We start from the raw sequence: 21,821 nt of genomic DNA on the forward strand, positions 1-21,821 counted from the left end.
AGGTGAGGTTAGACAGGGCTGTTATACATCACCCCTGATCTAAAATGAGACAACCTATTTGTGGCCGCGAGAGGCTGCAATTGTGTCATCCATGGAGTCCTTACCAGTAAATACACACTAAAATCTTGAGAATTGTAACTTTCAGTTATTCTGTACTTGTTTTGTCACCATTCAAATACCCATTGTATGCTAGGTGACATCTGAAAAAGTTAAACTCCATCAAATAATGTTAGATCTTGAGGTGTTTTATGGTATCTAAGTAGGTTTCCACTCTTTAGTTTAATTCCAAAATTTACAACCAGAATCAAGCCCAATTGCTAATTCTGTGCACTCTGATAAACTCAATTCTAACCGTGTGTGTGTGTGTGTGTGTGTGTGTGTGTGTGTGTGTGTGTGCGTGCGTGCGTGCGTGCGTGCGTGCGTGCGTGCGTGCGTGCGTGCGTGCGTGTGTGTGTGTGCGTGTGCGTGTGCGTGTGTGCGTGCGTGTGTGTGCAGTTTCAAACCAGATCAGAGGGAAGAAGAGTGAGCATTTTTACAGGGCATGTGGCGTGAGAGGACGTGTAACCTGCGACGATGTATTAAGAAAAAAAAAAGTATTGTAAAGTTTTAACTGTTGCAAAGAATAGAGATCACCTATACTCCTTTAGAATGGATACATGACAATGTAAACGCAATATCATATTAGTACTCTATCCTAAGGAATGCAACTGCGCACATGCACAAAAAAATATGTTTTTATGAAAATATATGTATAAATATATGACAAAATATATTTAATTAGAATGCTATGCACCCTCATAGAGTTGTTATGGATGTTCTTTAAGCATTATCTAGTCGTGGCCGACGCCCACATCATGTGGAATGTAGAGGCTTTGTAGCTATGACCACTTGTTTTCTTTTCTTTTGTATTGTCCTGGAAAGAGGATAAACAACCGTGAATATGTATACAGGCCTTTGATTCAGAATCATTCTGACATGAAGATATGTATAGATCATCTTACCCTGTACACCAGCTCAAACCATTTACAACAGTTAATAAACAAAGATGTGACATAAACAAAGTGTATGTTTCCTGTGAGATCTTACTTTTATCACATGTAACTGCCTCTCAGCTGTTTATCTCATCCATGCAGTGATTTCATATTGCTCCTGTCATTTTTTGGACACAAGTAGTGTTAATTGCAAATAGACTTGAAGTGGTGGACTAGATGTTAAAGAAGAGGAACGGTAGTTTGCGCGTTCAAATCCCACAGCTGACGTGAATCCCTGAGGAAGATCTTTGACCCCCATCAGCTCCTTTGAGCAATGTAATGTGACTGCTCCTCCATATCCTAGAAATAAGATTTGTCAATGGGGGAAAAAAGGAAACTTCCCAATAAAGTATGATTATTTTAGTTTTACAGCAGCTCATTCTGATTATTTTTGTATCCTAACATCTTTTAATTATTTGATTAACTCAATTATTACTGAGTAAGGAAACAGGAAACAAGGAAACGGTAATAATATTTATTCAACTGGTGAAAAAGACAAGGTAGGAAATCCAAAACAAATCCAAAAACAACACTTTTTGTCATTATTTACATTGGCTGAATGAGATTTTTTTCAAACTAATAAACACTAAGTAATTGATTCACAGTATTCCTTTATTCATTACAAAATTGACTACTGCATATACATATACAACATATACAATTATCAAATTGGGACTAGACTAACATGAAAAGTTGGGTGTTCCACACAAAGCAGACAAAAATGACAAAGCACAGACACACACAGACACACATACTTTCCTGACAGTGACAAAGTGACAAGAGGTGTAGACTATTAAAAACATGTCACATTATCATGGAATCCAGCTCTCCGTCCCTATTTCCAGCTCTGGTTGCATCAAAATCAGCATTTGCACTGGTTCGCTTGTTAATTCTTTATCTTTCAATCACAAAAATAGCCTTTGATACAGTTTCCTGTACATGTTTTCTCTCATTCTTACACTGAACAAAAATCTAAGGAAACACTTTTGATTTTGCTCCCATTTTTCATGAGCTGAACTCAAAGATGTAAAACATTTTCTATACACACAAAAGACCTATTTCTCTCAAATATTGTTCACAAATCTGTCTAAATCTGTGTTAGTGAGCACTTCTCCTTTGTCGAGATAATCCATCCCAACTCACAGGTGTTGCATATCAAGATGCTGATTAGACAGCATGAATATTGTACAGGTGTGCCTCAGGGTGGCCACAATAAAAAGCCACTGCAAAACAAGTATTGCATTTATATTTTTGTTTTCGTTTGGATTTCTCAATGGACTTCTTGTTGAATTTATCTCTCTACCACTAGGATGGTAGTTTAGAGAAAATGATTGGATGTCTCTTCATAATTCATGTACTTGACTTGCTTCCTGTTGCAACCAACAACCAAGTCCCCCTACATTCAAGGTCAAGAAGACTTTACCTCCACCAGAAAACTCTTGACATGGGAATAATCTGTGTGCCTTGGATGTGGTTACTGCTGTAAAGAAAATGCAAATCAAACTAGATCACTAAATCCAGAGTTAAACTGCCATATTTCTGATTGATGACCAAAGAGCTGGATTATATGACTGCAGAGAAGAAATGTGAATGTCTACTTTGGCAATTAGCCATAGTTACGAATAACACTCTCATTCTTTACTCAAGTATAGATAAAACTATAAATAAATACACTTTCATCAATATAAATGTACTTTTAATTTCTTTGTTGGATAAAAAGTACTTGTCTGAAAGATACTAGCATACAAACCTTAAAGAAGACCATATTTAATTTTGCTGAAACAAGAGGGATTTTGATCTTTTTTTTGTGAGCGCATACTTGTAGGTACATGTACACAGTCAGGATTTCACATGAGCCCCTTGAGCTTATTTCCTCTGCTGCAGTTTGGTTTTAGTTCCTTATAACCATGCATTATATTGTACGGAGCCCCTGAAGTGACATGACGGAGCTCCGTACTGTTCTAATGTCGTGAAATAATAAGAAGAAGAAGAACGAGTCAACATTTGGCAAACAGGTCTGTCACATGCGTCTGTCTGTGGGAAAACTACAATTTCCGGGTTCTGTGACGCCCCCTGATTTCAGCCAATCAAGGCGCGCCGCAGCACGTGTTGTTTTGTCGGAAGTCTCCGTGTTGTTTTGGGTTGTCTGCGCCGACCACGTGGAGGCTCGGGTTGACGAGTGTGGTGCTGCTGCTGCTTTATAGGCTCCTCACTCCGTCAACAGTTTACTACCAGAACTTTTTGTCGTTGCTGTAAGAGATAGAGAGCGAGAGAGAGAGATGTCAGCGGGAGGTCAGACCACCAGGAGCAGGGACATCCCGGCCGTCAGGAGAGTCGCCATCCACGATGCTGCTCACATGCCCCAGGACTACTCCAGCACCCCCGGGGGAACTCTGTTCAGCACCACTCCTGGAGGTAATGCCCGGGGAGAATCAGATTGAAATAAACAGTGAGACAAGTAGATCAGCTTGGCAGGTTGTTATGATCCTTCACCTCCATAAAGTGGTTGATATCCTCCACCCTGCAGATTGCACACAACACAGTGGAGTGGCTGTGTGCTTAAATGTAGTACTGTTCACAGTCACGTCCTATTTATAGATACGCTATTACAGCATGGCATGTTGCTGCGTGTTTACCATGCTCACTTTAAAATTATAAAGGACTAAGGGCTACTATAGTAGAAATCCAGTCTTCTGCAAATCACTATGATCCCAGTATGGTTTGTCAAATTGTGCTATACATTGTAAAAACAAAAAAAACTAAAAACTAAACTAAATATCCTTCAGCTTGCTTCATGAGGGCACAGTGAGATTAGAGGAGACAGTATAAGTTGGCAGGTCAAAGGTCATCAACCTTAAAGCGGAGTAATGTGAAGGACAAGTTACAGACGCCCTGAAAGTTTAGAGTTCATATTTAACGACTATAAGTATGTATGTATGCCCAGAGGCTCATATAGACATTAATAACAATCGATGTAGAGTGGAAATTTAAAGGTGCATTTTTTGAAAATATATTTCATGGTAGTTTTCTCTTATTTTAAAGTTGGACATTGTTTTGTCACATTGTGGGTTTCAATGGGTTTCAACAGTAGTTTGACCTAAATATTTCCGTGTTGTAGTCAAACACACACCAGCTGGAGGCCTTGGGAAATATCCGTGTTGGCGATAAAAAGCAAAGTTTCACCACCACCACCACCCTCTGCTTGTGAGAAACCTGACTCAGATGCACATGTCCACTGGAGATACTGTGTCCTGTTCACATCAGCAGTTAAAACAGATCAAACAAACACAATTAGGTCACTGAAGGTGTGAACCCATATATAGGAGACATAAAACTAGGGTGTTACTGAGGAGCATGGAAGAGCAGGTTAGTGACATGGTACCATGTCCAGGCATGTACAGAATCACTGTAACAGCAGACATTCATGTCCAATAGTTACTGTTGGCTTTTGTTTTATATGTATTTATACATATGTACATACAATACAATGTCAAAAATTCTACTTCTCACTTTTTAGATTTCATTGTTATGATTATTGCCTATGATTGAAACAATTTAAAATCGATCAAAATAAATGTTATCATTGTTAGGGGTACTTGTGAAAAATAAGTTGACATCAAAAAAAATATATTAAAACACATGGAAGATCTCAGCTGATGTAAAGTATATTTGGCATTAATATATGAATTGACATTTTTTTCATAAAACATTTTTTATGTACATGTATAAATATTACTCTGTTTTTAATGTAGTCAATTCATATCGTATTCAACAGGTTTTTTGATAGAAATATAAGTATTACAACTCAATTTTATTTCTATGAACATAGTTTCAACTTCTTTATATAATTTAGTGTGAAGATCTTTTTTTAACAAAAGTAGCAGGTTTTTATTATTCACATAGACGTTGTTGATTTTATTTTTACTGTTTTGATATTGATTTATTTTAAAGTGTAAGTTCAAAGTCAGGGTTTATTCATGTTTTTTAAGAATTCAGACCAAGTCAAAGGCGGCCATTTGTCCTAGATTTTCTTTTAAGGACACCTAAAAGATTAACACACATCTTAATAGATTTCATGACTTCTTCTGAAGCACAGTATTGACAAAAAGCTGCCTTTCCTGTTTATCTCCTGTCATCATGTTCAGGTACCAGAATAATCTATGACAGGAAGTTCCTCCTGCAGTGCCGGACATCCCCTCTGACTCGAACTCCCCCCAACCTGCCTGACATCCCAGGAGTCACCAGGCCTCTCAAACCCGACTCCTCCAGCGACACCAACCATCCTGAGTCGACGCCCCGCAAAACCACCGACCACAACTCTCACACAGAGGAGAGCGCAGGTAAATACGTCCTCAAGTTTTTCATTTGAAACTGAGAAGATCAGCAGCCTCTCCTGTCTTCTCCTTCATTGAACTGCCTTGTTTGTGTTTTTCTTGTGTAGGGGAGGATGCTCAGTTTGAAATGGACATCTGAAGAAACGTCACTGTGAATGAAAGTAATCCTAACACATCGTAGTTTTTGTTTACTGGGATTATAAACAGAAATATCTGTTAAAAATAAGGATGGTCTAACTCAGCAGTGTAATCTGATTTCAGATTTGCTGTGAAAACAAGATGTTTTTCATTGCTGTGATGCCGGATATTTTTTAAAAAAGTAGTGAGAAACAACACTGACACCTCAAGCCGTTTCTTTACTTTTATCACGACGTCTGACTTTGTACAATATGATGCATAGCATATTTTACAAGTAGGTCAAGGTTTGTTTTTTTGTTTTGTTTTTCAAAATTGTATTTTTAACGTTTTATGTAATCTGATTCATTTTATAACATTAAAGACTTGTCTTTAATTTTATCAGCAAATAAAATGGCATCTGTTCTTCAGACTGATGTTGCATTGAATGACTCTGACCACTCGGGGGCAGCAGACTCTCTCCGGAGGTTAGTGATTGATGTTCGAGGAACTATCAGGAAAGTTTTGTGGGTTTTTTTTGTGAAATTAAAGTGCGATTGTGAGAGAAACTGGAGCTGAAGGTGAGAATAACGATACTACAACTACAAGACAAAGTTGAAGTCTTCAAACTCCAATTTGAGTCAGAGAGGAAGACTAGTGCCTTGGACTGCAGGTGTTTTGACAAGTTTAGCATGGCTGCAGAAAGTTTCCTCCCCTCAGGAGAAACTGATTGAATTCTGAACTGATTCGAACGTATTCTGATAAACCAAAATAAATTGGCAGGATGTAGTGGATAGATGGATGTATGTGACAGGGGACACACATTTCTGCATTTCCTCTTAATCTACCTCCAGAAAATTACATTAAATGTCACTTGGAGTCTCTAGGAAGTTATTTGTTTGTATTCCAAGTATTTTAGTGATATATTTCACGATTATGATAACAGGGAGGTGGGAAATGTCCCACTTGCCAGTGGGAAAGATGCACCTGAATGCAATAAAATTGGGAAACCCCACCTTGGGAAGTGAGAGGCTTTGGAAAACTTGTCAATGTGAATCAGAGTTACTCCAGTTCTAGTTTTGGGGAAGAATAAAAGGCCAACTCTCTCTACAAATAAACTGTTTTAATCTTACCTTCGTTTATACTGAGAGGTGGGAAATGGTAACTATCAATATTTGTATAGTTATGGTTAATATGGTTAAGCAAATGAACAAAAAGAACATAGTTTGTACGGCTTCATTTCAACTGATTTAGTGACTTTTTGACTGTTCACTCCAAAGTGACCATGGTGGATTTCTCATCAATCGTGCACATTATACAACTTCAAATAACGTTCAAATCATTGCATTTTTGACATTGACAATTTATTCTAGACTCTTGTATTTCAAGAAGTGACACGTGAAACTTGCTCAATAAATATTTTATTCCAACACAGCAATGACTCTTCAATTTAGACCCCAGATATGTCCAAACACTTCCATTTCAGGGACAAAAATTCAGTCTTTGTTGCATAAAATAATACTTTATACTGCTTCGGTCACAGAGACCGTTAAGTTTTTAAGTTGATCCAACTGTTATAAGGGGGAAAACTTATTCTCATACAAAGAGTAAAAAAAGTTCCTCTCATTTCGTCAGCAGTATTCACGATAAATGTTGCATTCGTTGCATTTTTTTTCCATGTCCTGCGTGACAGCAAAAGTCTCTGGTCCAGTGTCAGACTGGACGGGACTGTAAAGTGCGTGTAAATATGCAAGCGTTAATTTTTCTTCTAGTCACTAATTGTTATTGACTCCTTGGAGCCTCTGTTCTTTAGTGGTTTTGATCCAAAAACATCATCATCATCTTTCTTTTTCTTCTGGGTTTAATGGATGTTTACATCCATAAAGTTGCACTGCCATCATTTGCTGGTTCCAGCTAGTCCATACCATTCGCGCTGCAAAGAAAAAAGCCGATTCAATGTGAAACATTGATGTCCCCAAAAACGCCTTCCTGGTCTTCACTTCAATGACAGCCACACTCCTCCACCACCATGTTGTCATGATGCCTCATTGTGATCTTCCCTTTGTCGTAGTACAAGGTGGAGAGCGGTGACAGGCGAGTGGGCGCGCAGCACAGAGATGGCACCTTGTCTGAATGGTACAGCTTCAGCAGGCTCTGAAAAGAAAGGAGAATGAAAACAAAAACTGTGTGATTAAAACACAGCAAATAAGAGTTTCATCCGCATGTGTTGTACAGGGAGATGATTGTATCCTTACCTGCATGTAAGCGTGGTTGGTCGGAGTGAACTTCTCATCCACTGGTGCTGGACAGTTCCCTCCACAGCGATAAGCATTGAACCGCTTCGGATAGATGATCCACTGGTTCCAGCCAAGCTTCTGAAAGTCCACCCACATGTCTTCCTTTTGGCAGAGAGGACCCTCGGTCTCCAGCCCAGTGGCTCTGACAGGCCTCGGCCTCCCCTGCTCTGTGGGGCTTTGCATCCTCGACATCTCCCTCCACTCGCCGACATACTTGGAGTGCTCTGCTGTGTGGATCAGCATGGGAACTTGCTGTCCAACTGGGTTCTGTCTCAAGAAGATCAGCATTATAACTTTGTCAGTTGTGGGGTGCTGGACTCTCTCCTTCACTTCAAGCGTGTCCTCAGGCCTCTTTGTGGAGCGGTCTTTCTGCAGCCAGTGCTGTAGCATCTTCGTAACGTTGAACACTTTCCAAGAGGAGCTCATCAACCTCGGACGAGCCCTGAAGCGGCCCACAAGTAAGCCATCCGCTGCGCAGTCCGCACCAGAGCAGCGGTCGGAATGGTAGACGTCTACCAAGGCACTGGAGGCCTCGGTAAAGGCTGGCAGGTGGATGTGAAGTTCAGCCAGTTGAACGGTGTCACTCGTAGACAAGGAGCTCATGTCAAAGGTGAAAGACCACCTCTTTCCTGTCTGGTGGCATCCTAAAGGAAAAGAGAGAGTGAGAGCGTTAAAACTTCACTCAAAGGAAAGTTGAATTTCATGCTACATTTCTGTCATAATAAATGTAAACTTTTCATAATGAGCTGCGGGACTCTTTAAGATATTAGCTTTATGTCACCCCCCAATAATGATAATGATAATAATGATAATAATAATAAACCTGACAAATTAAATAAATTCAATATTTGAATGTAGAATGTAAATCGTATTCAATCAACCTAAATATTTGCGGAGCTCAAATACAACTTTCTTAAGCCATTAAAACAAATACAAAATAATGGCAACTAGGTAATTTTTAACTGATAATAAGATTTCCAAATGATGAGTCAGACACCGTAAGTAGCAATAGCAACTAAATCGGAAGGCTCTATTTCCAAACTCCATCAATAAACTCTGGTAACTCACTCTTCGCCATGGTGCTGATCACGGAGTCAAAGCCGTGTGGATCGCGGTTGGCCTCAGTGGGTCTCATGCCTTGTACCGGAGTACTGACCCGGTCCACCGTCGTCATGGTCCGGTAGAGTTGCATCATGTAGTGATGCAGTCTGCTGCTCTGCCGCCGCTGCTCCAGCCCACTGCGCCCGCAGCAGCCAGTCCAACGGGCCCGTGCGTCAAGGCGCGTTGCGGCTGATGACTGCGCGTCCATGGACGCGGTAAGCAAACCCACCAACAGAAGAATTCCAAAGGTAAAATCCATCTTGTGTCCAGGTGCCTCCTCTCTAGTGTCAGATTGCAGAAATGAATGAAGTGGAAGGCGGAGCGTCGTATTTATGTGCGTATTTTTCTTTCACCTGAAGTCCTTTGAAGAGACTTGTCCAGAATCAGTTGGTGAATAGAATAGGCCGTCAGATCAGAAATGCGTCGAGCTCCTTAGGGCCCGAAACGGGCTGACCTTTGAAGAGGCAGGAGATATGAAAAATGTTGCTGATTAGAGAGATCACGTTGATAAGAAGTCATGAGATCTGATGAATGAGGACGCACAGCGGGCGGTAATCTAAATAATCCTTTGGCTCAGTTGAGAAGCTTGAGTTTTTAGGAAGTCTTTAGGAAATCTTCATTCGTTATGGTATTAGTTATTTACTTGGGCGATTTTATTCGAGGGTTGAAAATTAGTTTTAATGTGTGTGAGATAAGCTGATCGCTGCTCATCTGTAAAACTAACTGTACTTGACCTCTGTGGACAGAAGAAAGAGCTGCAGACACACTTCAAAGCCTCCATTCTATTTGATGAGAACAGCCAAGAAAATGTAAGCCATTGATATTAAACTAGTTCTCCTACTTTGGAAGTCCACTATTGTAGCAGCATCAAAGAAACTTCAAAGACAAAGATCCCCGATTAAAGATTGGAAAAGAATAAAGAAAATCAGTTTGCAAAATCCTGGACTGAAACCTGTAAAACGCTCCACTTGTCCTGGTTTAGATGAGAGACTTTTGGTTTTGATATCGCGCATCATTACGCGTCACTTTGTGATCATTGCTCAACTTTTGTTTGATATTTTTGTAGCAACCGTGAGTATAATGACATATCATGTCTTATTTGCACTTCTGTAGTGACTGACTGCATTTATGTATCACAATGGGTTTATCGTTGTGATACATCATGATAGGCTGTTTTTTTGCATCATTGGGCATTTTACGAATTTATATTTTTTAAACAAATGACGTGGCACACGGTAGGTAATATTATCAATACATGGGTCTTTCACAGAATTATTAAACACAGAAATAGTTGACAGGCCACCCATTAAATCGTTTGCAACTGATTTACAAAAATCAACAAACAGGAGTTGCGCGTTAAACCTTTCCAAATGGGCACCAACTCTTCCCGAGGACCTGAATATTCAAAATTCTTATTTCTTATGGCATAACATTCACCACTCAGAGCATCACATATATTCCGCATTTACACCAGTGGTGGCTGTGAAAACAAACTCATTTCGAGTAATTTCTAAATTTTTTAAACTTAAACTTACATTTTTTAAGTTTAATTTTTTAAACTTCAACCCATGGGGGTTCTCTACGTCTGAGACTATAGATTTTATTTTCAAATGGCTTTATGTCGTCTTTCAAACTTAATCGGAAGTCACTGAGTGCGCCCTGTGACGCACGTGTTGCAGTGAGAGCGCATTAAAGCCTCCCCTCTCAGCTGGCGCTGTTTGTGCAGATGAGCCGAGCGGGCCAACATGGACCGCTGCCTGTTCGCTGTTTTGCTCCTTCTTGCGAATCTGGAACTCTCCAGAGGTAAATTTTTAATTCTCACTGTTAATTCCAAACCACATATTGTCAGATCTGAACAAAACGCTCGTTTTTCGTAAAACTGTGCGTGAGATTTGGATTAGGTTGCTCGTTGGATTGATTTTTCTCATAAACTAAACTTCCTTCACTTTATTTTTACCTATTCGCGTTTTTACGTCATTTTATGTTATTTTATTACGTCTCCAAGTTCATTTTCTGCTTTTGCTAGTTTTATCTCACAATCCAAAGTCGTGTAGCTGTGTGACGCAGTCACAGACCTGAGTACATGGGAATCTTTGTTTGGCTTGGATTAATTTCCTGTCATTTCATTTTATTTGGCATTGACAGCTCATGCATCAATTGAAATGAAACTATCTAAAAAAAGAAAAAAAAAGCCCAAAATGGACATCAATAGATTCAATTCTCACTGTTTCATAAACAAATATGAGGGAACTAAAAACTATTTGATACCCATGTTTCCTTAAATTATAACAAAATCTGGTTTAGGCTTGTCAGAAAGAACTGATGTGAATCCATTATACAAAACCTATGGAAAAACACATGATTGGTTTCAGGTTTGTTTTGTAGAAAACTATAATTAATTCAGCTATGGCCAGTGTCATTAAGTTGAATTGGCTTCCTGTGAGTAAGAATACCCCCACCACCACACACATACACACCTCTGATGGTAGGAATTGCATGAAGATAATGGAAACTTCTAACGAGTTGTCACGCTTGATACTGAAATCTCTTCTGTTCAGTCACTTTGAAGTGACTGAATTAAACTATTCAGCATGTTTACTTTTGTCTTTCTTGTGCTGACATAGATTATGTTCTAAAGTACAGTGTTGTAAAAAAAAAAATCTATCTACAACTTTACTTGGTTTATCTGTTTGTGTCAAAGAAAATGTAATAGCTTGTGTTTAAAATTTGGCATAGAGGTAGAAAACTGGAAAACAAATCTGCTCACTTGGCATCAGTTTTCTTACACTCTTTCTTGAAGGGTCATCGTCTTGAGTGTAAATGTGAGTTTAGTTTAAAAGAAGAAGTTGTAATCCTGCTTGTGACTTACACAGGTTGGATGAATTCTTCCTGCTGCTTTTCACTTTATGTCAACAGGGCAAGTCGCTGGATGCTTTCAAGGCCAGTGGCAGTGTGATGATGGCCTCTGCATCCCTGATGTATTGAGATGTGATGGACAGGGGGAATGTCTGGATGGATCTGATGAGATGAACTGCCCTGGTTGGTATTTATATTGCTTCCTGAAAAGAAATTCTAAAACATAATGGAACATGACTCAAGATGTACTTTTGTTTTAAGCCATCTTCAACTTTTGTTGGTTATACCACATTTCACAGAATATTAACACAATGTGTTTTATGCTCATCAATATCGGTGGACCCATTTTGTCTGCTGAGTAAATGAAACTTCCATGAGTCTGTCCAAGCAAAATGCGGCTCCCTTTTAAATGTTCCTTTTAACAATGCACTCTCAGGCTCCACGGATTGTCCTTGGGGTCAGTTTGCTTGTTTGGACAGCGTCGGCTGTGTTGACTCGTCGGCCCGCTGCGATGGACAAATCCAGTGTCCCACCGGCTCAGACGAGGAGAACTGTCCGGCCATCGACGGCTGTCTGGACTCCGAGTGGATGTGTCAGAACCGCATCTGTATCCCCGAAGAGCTGCGCTGCAATGGGCAGGACGACTGCATGGACAACTCTGACGAGGGCGACTGTGGTGAGGAAGATGACTTGGGCTACGTTCACACTGCAGGTCTTGGATGTTCAATTCCAATAACTTTGCATGATCGTTTACACTATATTTTAAATGCAACCTCTAGCAGACTGCACCTGACCCCAAAGTGACTCGCTTGCATAGGAGGCGGCGTGGCGTCACGACAAGTTTATGGAAGTAAATGTGGACGCTACACCGGCTGGCGAGTCTATATCCATTGAAGTGGTTGTGCAATAGGAGCTTGACAAAACGACAAGGAAAAGAAAATGATTTAGAAAAATTGGAATGCACAGCTTTTCACATTTGGGTCGCAGCCATGTCCTCTGGTGCTGATTCATCTCTGTCTCGCGTCAATGGCGTGGAAGGTGCATGCATGTGACTTGACTGCATAGACATCGGTCGCATTGAAAGACATCGGATACATATTGAATTCGGTACCACGTATGACCGAGGCCTTGGTCTGGTGTGCAAAAAAAAAAAATTACAATATTCACACGGTCACAAAATTGATTGTATGTGGGTCATTTGTGAGCAGAAAATTGGAATTTGGCCACATTTACTTGCAGTGTGAATGCAGATGTAGAGTGACTGGCACAGGTATTTACACTATCAAATGAGCTGGGCTGAATGATGCAAAGCAATAATCACAAGAAGACTTATTTTGTGGCAACTGCACATCCCGGTGTTCGCACCATTTCCTCTGTTTCTTTAGCTTTCTTGCACACAAGTTTGGTTAGTGAGTTGGAGGTTTGAATGTATGTGACTGGGGCTCTGTTTGCCATGTGAATGATTGGTGATATTTCAATTGAACAGTAGCAATCTGTCAGTATAATGCAGTAATTCTTTTGAGAAAGTCTTGAGTAATGTGTTTAGGTATTTTTACTCCAAATTCATTCAGTTTGCTAAAGTCATGCAACTTTTATGTGCAAGTTATTGTATATCTTTCGCAATTTGAAAAATTATCAAAATAGAATTTGATGTAAATATGGCATATGTACTTGGAAAACCAAAGGTATTCAATGTACTCTGAAAATGGAAAATTTCAGTAAAAACGTATTCAAATTGACGCGATCTTATCAGATAACCGAGAACATGGACAACAGATTGAACATGAACTATCTCTGAGTCTTCATGTCTAAAATGTAATGCACAGCGGCACAGACATCATGAGGATTACCCAAAGGTAGAAGTACAGCTCATCTCTCCTTTCTGCAGATGCCTGCACCGAGAGCAGCGTACGGTGTCCTGGAGGGACGTGTTTCTCTGCCGAAAAGAGGTGTGATGGACAGTTTGATTGTTCCGACAGCAGTGATGAGCCTTTAACCTGCGGTGAGCCTGAAGGGGGAATTACTGCGACATCAAAATGCTGCATGAGCATGAATGCTCGTATTGTTTAATGCTGTGCTTCCTGCAGGTCGAATCTGTGCGATCAACAATGGTGGATGTAGTCATGTGTGTACCGATGAGCCCTGGGGAACCCGCTGTACCTGTCCTGTCGGGTTTACGCTCTCTCCCAACGGAGTAGTCTGTGATGGTGTGTGGGCCAACTCCAAAATCCCAAATGATACAGAGAATAATCAAAGTCTGGATGCTGTCAAATTTTAACTAAACAATGCTCCTGTGTGTGTGTGTGTGTCTCTTCATGCCCCTTTTGCCAAATTAGATGACATTTTTTTTTATATTTTTGATGTTCTTTCACATATTTCTGGATTTTTTGTCAAACTAACGTGAACACTATTTCTCAGATTTGGATGAATGTGCCACACCTTTCCCCCCTTGCCCTCATTACTGCCTTAACACTCCCGGGTCCTACTATTGCCACTGCAGAGATGGCTTCAAACTGTGGGAAGGCACCACATGTCTGGCTTCAGGTAACGAGACAACATTTTTAAAAAGAAATCTAAATATGTAGTGCACATCCATCACCAAACTGTTTACTGCCAGGTTCACCTTATTTTGAGTAGAGTCCTATTGCTGCAGTCTATAATATACTTGCACAGAGAAAATGCTTGTAAATGGTTTCATCGAGGTCTGATCATAGTTGTTGCTCTTTTGATTTTGTCTTTTCAAATGATCAATGCCACTCGGACATTAATTGATATGGTAATTGATGGTGACTTTGATGTGGATGCACCCATGACTAAGCCAGAAACCCTTTGTGATAAGATTTGGGGGTGCTTGGTAATCAAGCAACTGGCCTTTAAAGAGAAATGTATCTACAGTCAAGTGTTTTTAACTCTTAAGACGAAATGCACATTTCAAACAAAATGCAAGTGATTAGATTCTTTGTCCTTCCAGACTCACTGGTTGATATTCTAGTACTGATCTGATTGATGCATTTGCCTTGAAGTTGTTTCAGGTAATAAGCCCACGAATATTGTGTAAATAATAACACGATATGAATTTCTGTTTAGGTAATGGGACTCGGTTGCTGATGGTGCAGAAGAGCGCTATGGGATTGTTGAATGTGAAGTCTCAACAGTTCGACGTCATCCAGACTTCATTGTTTGACCCTGTGGCCTTGGCATTGGACGTTGCCAGAGGGTGGTACTACTGGGCTGACCGCACTGGCAAGATTTACAAAAGTGATGGGCAGAAGAGTTGGACAACTTACAACGGTTAGTTAAGGATGTTTATTTTATGGAATTTCTTATAAGCCTATTAAAGAAATGGGTATAAGTATTTCTTTTTCCTTTTTCAGGAGATCCTGGCATTATTGGTCTTGCGTGTGACTGGCTTAATGGCAATCTATTCTGGACCAATCATGAAACAAAATCGATCTATATGCAGGCGCCTGATGGGAGAAGTTACACAATTGTTCTGAGCAAAAACATCAGCCCATCCGAGTTGGCGCTTGTACCTGTGGAGAGGTGTGTGCAACATTCAATCGGTTTGAATTTCAAGAAATATACTTGAATCTATTTATTCCTGTGTTGTGCTCGCTGGCTAGATTGATACTCCTCAGCATCATGCCTCCAAGGTAGTTTGTCTTGAAAACCCCCAAAAAAATCTATCCTCAGTGGGACCGCCCGATTACAAGATTCACCAGCGAGACAAGCGTTTATATTGTGTACAATGAAAAAATTATTGAACAGCTGCCATATACTGAAACACGTCATATTAAGGGGGGGGGGGGAGCAGTGGCTGTCACTTATTGCACATTTTTTGATTATTTTACAGCCACGATACACAGAATTCAAATAGTTGTAGTCCCAACAGGGTTAAGGTGTTTGTTGGAATTATATGGCTTAGACTGTTGACTTTTGAATTTGGAGAACAAGCTTTTACAAGGTATTGAACTGTGGTAATGTCAAGCCCTGAAGAAAACATGATTCGTCATAATGACTCCCTGTCTTCCAGCTCAATGTTCTGGATCAATGCAGGTCCAGGTGACAGGGAGACAATAGAGAAGTCTTGGATGGATGGGTCAGAAAGAAGCTCCCTGACTATCATCACTGCTCAGTCTGCTCACAGCCTCACTGCGGATGTAGCTGCCATGCGGCTGTACTGGATCAGTGACTTTATGAAGGTGAGTTTTGGAAAGGAAAATGAAAATATCGGAGCTTATTGTGTAAAAATGGTTTGCAAGCACTATATATACTGGGAATATTTTCTCATTTGTGCTTCATTCCCAGGAGATTAGTGGTTTAACACGTTTTATTGGCCTTGGAGTTCTTCCACTATTCCACATGAGAAACCTTTTTAAAGATGCCCTAATTGTTTATTGGCTAGGCTATAAGCAACTTGTCCATTGTTATATATTGAGCAAATTCTTTATCTCTGTCAGCATATCCACCGTCGATTTGAGCGATTTGTAGCTGTGCTTCACACGGTCACCATTTTATTTCCCCCTCATTCAGTCTGTAGAGACGGTGATGATGGATGGATCTGGTCGTTATTCCTTCGCTGGATTGTTCAATGGGGGACCGGCTCTGAGCCTCGCTGTGTTTGAAAGTGTATTCTACTGGGTTGATGACCGAGGACTGTGGCAAGTTGCTCAAAACCAACCAAATCAGAAGAAATTGCTTTTGAAAACTGATCTTCCACTGTTGGCAGTCTACCATGAGCTCCAGCAACCCCAAGGTACTTTCAAGACATTGTTGAAATCTGAAGCACTTCAACATTTTTCTTTCTACTTTCAAGTCATGGGGTGATGCTACCCGAGTTGGCAACTTGTTTTTAACCCTTTAACTCCCATCCACATTAGGTTGGGTTTAATATTTGTTGGCTCGTAATCCAGTCCTCGTTTCAAATCTACGAAGCAAAATGAAATGACATGCCGTCCTGTGAAAGGGAACAATTGAAAAAACAATTTAGAAATTCTTCTCCTTTCACTGGTGGCTGCTTATAACCACAACACCTAGACATTTTGATAACTTGAAGCCTCAAACTACCAGAAAGTATAGAAATGGCATTAATGCATTAACCATCACAGTGAACCAAGGTCCTTTGGCCAAATTTGACTGGGTTTCCTAAAATGTTATTTTAGAAAATTTGCTTTTTGGTGTTGTCAAAAATGGTAATATTGATGAACTGCCAGATAATAAAAGTTGAAATGGTCTTTAAAAATAAAAGCAAGCATCGTAGTCATGAGGGTTAAATTGGCTCAATGTTCGTATTGAGTTAACTTCAAAATTTTAAAAAATACACATAATTTGAATGCATCTTTAATTTGTTCATCATTGTCAAAGTTAATACGATTTGTTAATGATGTACAACTTGTAATTGATCAGGTTCTTCAGCGTGTACAAAGACGAATTGCCTACTCTGCCAGCTCACTAAAAGCAACCTTGATGGATACATGTGCACTTGTCCAAACTCCAAAGTATTGATGGCTGATGGGAGCTGTGAATGTGAGTTTATCAAATCTTTAATTTGCCCGTTTCTTTTAAGCTCAAATATCTACGTCTTGCTTGAACTCTTGTTTTATGATCGATATCAATCCATTTGAAAGCAAAAGGAAAGCTGGCATTCGATATAAATCTTTTTGGTTTCACAGATCCACGATTCCTGTATAATACGGCTACAACTATCAACTTGGTCGAATACAGAGGCAGAGAGGTTATTGACACCCAGCTCGTCACTGCCAAAGATGGCATCCTGTCCTTTGATCTGGACTGGGAAAGAGGCTGGGTGTACTGGGCCAACCAGACTGGTCACATCCAACGCACCAGTCTCAAACCAAGCAATGTCGAGGCAGTCCCAGCAGCTCTGCCAGGTAAATACTCGTACTGCTGCCATCACTTCGTCATGAGATTTGTGTCCATACCTAAAATATGATTCACAAGTGTTGAAATAATCCCTAAATTTCTAGCTGGCAAGAATCTAAGCTTTTTTCCATACCTCTCTTCAGTTTGTTTCATAACTGTGGACCAGAAGAGTGGAAGTCTTTTCTGGGTGTCATGTGACCAACACAGCATTGGTACAGCTGTCGATAAACACCCGCAGCGACTGTACTACACGACACGTGCAATCCAATGCATGCACCTGGATTGGATGGGACGTCTGATGTATTGGTTGGAAGAGGATCAGATTCTCAGCATGAGCATGACGGGAGGCAAAACGAATGAGCTGCTACAGTTATCTGGAGGCTTCAGGGAGAGCATCGCCTTTGATATCAGGGCTAATAGTTTGCTGTGGAACTCAAAACAAGCAGGTTGGTTTCTTTCAGTGGAGCACGAATGCACATTCCAACTGGGCCTGAAAGAAACCAGTTAATACATTTTGAAGTTGTCATAAAAATGAAGACGAGTGTTTCATTTCGGCTTTTCTGTGGCTGTACAATCGGTCTGAACTGTTCTTGGGCTCCCACCCTAACAGTGTAATTATATCAAATAGTATTTAAAATACAAAATTTCCCACTGTCAATATATTCCGCAATCCTAATATCTTATTATTTTGTCTGTTTTCTATTATAAAGACCTATTGACAGTTTACATCTTTGCTCCTTTTGCAGGCCTCACAAAACTGAGTTTGCTGCAAGAGAAAAGCCACAAAGCTGGAAGAAGATGGAACATATCTGGTTCAGTTGCAGCTGCTCTTGAACCATATCTGCTGACAGTTTCTGATGACGTAATTAGTTTGTGGGATCAGCGAGATGGAAGCCTCATTCAAGACATGACTGTGAAGGATCATGTGCTCAATGCGATCGCCCAAGTTGGGAAACTTCAGACAGGTCAGACGAAATTGATCTGTTTATTTATTCAATTGCAGAGTTTCTTTCATAAGTTGATCAATATTGCATGTTTTCCTTAAAGGGGGCTTGGGTTGTTGCTGCAATCTTGGTGTTGAATCGTGCAATTCTACATTTGTATTTGATCCTAACATATTAAGAGAAGTAGTAAAGAAAAGCACTTGACAAGTTTCCCTCATCTCCAACTTTAACCCTATCATCTTATTCAGTGGGATATTTTAATTTTTTAAGCTCTTGCGTGACTTGTGTTATTAATTCAAAGTTGTGCTAATCTCTTTAGCGCTCAGTGATCCAGCCTGCAATGAACCGTCCGTGTTGTGTCGACATTCGTCAGTCTGCCTTTCACCACCTCAACTGTGTGACGGCAAAACAGACTGTCCTGAAGGAGATGATGAGGAGTTTTGTGTTGGGACGTGTCCTTCCAAAGGTATAAAGTTGACTTGGCATTGGATTTTTATTTATTTATTTATTTATTTTTGTATGATGGTTCAGCCTTTAGGGTTTCTCTTTTTTCTTTTTTTGCCAGTTGCTGATTACCTTTTCTTTTCTCACCATGTCTCAGAGGATTTCAGGTGCAGAGACCGGAGAAGTTGTATCTCCAGAAATCTTGTGTGCGACGGTCGCTCTCACTGTCGTGATAGCTCAGATGAGGTTGATTGCTCAACCATAGCGTCACTTGTAACGCCGGCAAACATCCTGAAATGTCGCATGGGATCAAAGCCTTGCAGTGATGGCAGAGAGTGTGTTTTATACAGCCATGTGTGTGATGGGGAAGAGGACTGTAGAGATGGTTCAGATGAACTTGAATGTGGTGAGTTTTCTAAATTGAAATTCAATAGCATTGATGGTTAGTCTTCTAGATTTTATGATGTAATGTTGAACTATTTGGTTTGACAGTTTTTGTTTTTTTTTTGCTTTTGAAAGATGTTCCACAAGCGACCACAACTGCTGCAAAACCCCAAAACAGTGAAATTGATGAAACACCAGCCTGCATCAGCCCATCGGTCAAATGTCCCTCTGCTGACATCTGCATTACTCCACAACAGTTTTGCAATGGGAAAAAAGACTGTCCTGATGACTTTGATGAAAATAACTGCTTGAAGAAATGTCCCTCAAAAGGTAAGCCATATTTTTTTGTCACTTTGAACTTTAATGAGCTGAAATAGATATTTAGTAATTTTCTTCTATTCCAGGTGACTTTCTCTGCAAGGATCGTCGGAGCTGCATCTCTAGAAGCAATGTTTGTGATGGTCGTTCCAATTGCTACGATGGCTCTGATGAAGCTGCCTGTTCAAATGTGGCTGCTCCTCCTCAAACAACTTTGAAATGTCGCCTGGGCTCCAGACTGTGCCGAGACGGGACTGAATGTGTCCTTTACAGTCACGTCTGTGACGGAGAACGAGACTGTCGAGATGGATCAGATGAACTAGGATGTGGTACGTATTGATCTGAAGATGAGGATGTTTCAAAGATTTATTATATCTCAAAGTGCAATGATCTGCCTATTGTGACCTAATGTCGTTTTTCTAGATCCCACAGAGAGTACCAATCCTATTGTGGAAAACCCACGGTTGAACAACTTGCCTGCACCCATTAAAGCATTCACTGCACCTCCCACCAAGCCGCCGTGCACCAGCCCTTCAGTTATGTGTCCGGGTTCCTCTGTGTGTCTCAGTCCAGCTCAGATATGTGATGGAAAGAAGGACTGTCCTGATGGATCTGATGAGAAATGTCTGCAAAGGTGTCTGTACAGAAGTAAGTGGTTATGGGATGAATTTACTTGTACAAGATATTGTTTGCGCTCCACAACATAGATAATGGAAAATATGACTGATGATTTTCTCTGGGTTAATTTAAAGGTTTGAAGTGAAAGGACTGAATCATTATTGTAAGTTTTCCATATACTGGTCAAACTCAAATGCAGTTTTACCTTTATCCCTAGCTGACTTCCTCTGTAAAGATCGTCAGAAATGCATCTCCAAAAGCAAAGTATGCGACGGTCGATCTGATTGCATCGATGGCTCAGATGAGGTCAACTGTCCAAGTGTAGATCTTCCTGCTCCTCAAAAAACTGTCCTGAAATGTCCTATGGGATCCAGACTGTGCCAAGATGGGACTGAATGTGTCCTTTACAGTCACATCTGTGATGGAGACAGAGACTGTCGAGATGGATCAGATGAACTGGAATGTGAGTATCATAGCAGGCCCTCGTCTCATGCTGATATTCCACCATCTAGATGTTGCAAGCTCAAGTGTTACTTATGATGTTGTTCGTTCACATTTAGGTGACTCTTCTGCATCTAAAAAACAAATTACTGAGCCTCCCACCAAGCCACCGTGCACCAGTCCTTCAGTTCTGTGTCCAGGTTCCTCTGTGTGTCTCAGTCCGGCTCAGATATGTGATGGAAAGAAAGACTGTCCTGATGGATCTGATGAGAAATGTCTGCAAAGGTGTCCTTACCGGAGTAAGTAGCTTGAGAATGAAATGACTACATTTTAAACATGACCAAAGAACCAGATATAGTTTGACTTAATTTAGTTTGAGTCAGTATTTTTATTTATTTTTGTCTTGCAGCTGATTTCCTCTGTAAAGATCGCCGGAAATGCATCTCCAAAAGCAAAGTATGCGACGGTCGATCTGATTGCATCGATGGTTCAGATGAGGTCAACTGTCCAAGTGTAGATCTTCCTGCTCCTCAAAAAACTGTCCTGAAATGTCCTATGGGATCCAGACTATGCCAAGATGGGACTGAATGTGTCCTTTACAGTCACATCTGTGATGGAGACAGAGACTGTCGAGATGGATCCGATGAACTGGAATGTGAGTATCATAGCAGGCCCTCGTCTCATGCTGATATTCCACCATCTAGATGTTGCAAGCTCAAGTGTTATGATGTTGTTCGTTCACATTTAGGTGACTCTTCTGCATCTAAAAAACAAATTACTGAGCCTCCCACCAAGCCACCATGCACCAGTCCTTCAGTTCTGTGTCCAGGTTCCTCTGTGTGTCTCAGTCCAGCTCAGATATGTGATGGAAAGAAAGACTGTCCTGATGGATCTGATGAGAAATGTCTGCAAAGGTGTCCCTACAGGGGTAAGTTGCTTGAAATATATAATCATTGCTACTTTTATCATTCCCAAAAAGATAAAGTGGGCTGTTTAATTATCTTGTTTTAACCATTTTCTCAAATGTCACTTGAACGATTTTTGAACCGTCTATAG

General features: G+C 40.4%; 2 protein-coding genes across 2 annotated transcripts; one reads left to right on the plus strand and one right to left on the minus strand.

Annotated features, from left to right (window-relative positions):
- Positions 1-3,163: 3,163 nt before the first annotated feature.
- LOC308140429 (eukaryotic translation initiation factor 4E-binding protein 1-like) lies at positions 3,164-5,912 on the plus strand. The gene is made up of 3 exons (XM_080510223.1): positions 3,164-3,446; positions 5,177-5,371; positions 5,473-5,912. The coding sequence occupies exons 1-3, from the start codon at positions 3,311-3,313 to the stop codon at positions 5,502-5,504; spliced, it is 363 nt and encodes a 120-aa protein (XP_080366349.1). The 5' UTR covers positions 3,164-3,310; the 3' UTR covers positions 5,505-5,912.
- Positions 5,913-7,480: 1,568 nt separating this feature from the next.
- Positions 7,481-9,085, minus strand: LOC308140239 (nodal homolog; the record flags this gene model as incomplete). The annotated part of the gene is made up of 3 exons (XM_080509924.1): positions 7,481-7,633; positions 7,735-8,420; positions 8,845-9,085. The coding sequence occupies 3 exons, from the start codon at positions 9,083-9,085 to the stop codon at positions 7,481-7,483; spliced, it is 1,080 nt and encodes a 359-aa protein (XP_080366050.1).
- Positions 9,086-21,821: the final 12,736 nt, after the last annotated feature.

The sequence above is a fragment of the Blennius ocellaris genome, assembly GCF_963422515.1.
Source record: "Blennius ocellaris genome assembly, chromosome: 15".
Lineage (NCBI taxonomy): Eukaryota > Metazoa > Chordata > Actinopteri > Blenniiformes > Blenniidae > Blennius > Blennius ocellaris.

Excerpts from the sequence above, each read along its gene's own strand:
- LOC308140429 (XM_080510223.1), top strand. The coding sequence starts at position 3,311 with ATGTCAGCGGGAGGTCAGACCACCAGGAGCAGGGACATCCCGGCCGTC. Across the intron at positions 3,447-5,176 it reads GTTCAGCACCACTCCTGGAG|GTACCAGAATAATCTATGAC; the intron begins GTAATGCCCGGG and ends CATCATGTTCAG. Across the intron at positions 5,372-5,472 it reads TCACACAGAGGAGAGCGCAG|GGGAGGATGCTCAGTTTGAA; the intron begins GTAAATACGTCC and ends TTTCTTGTGTAG.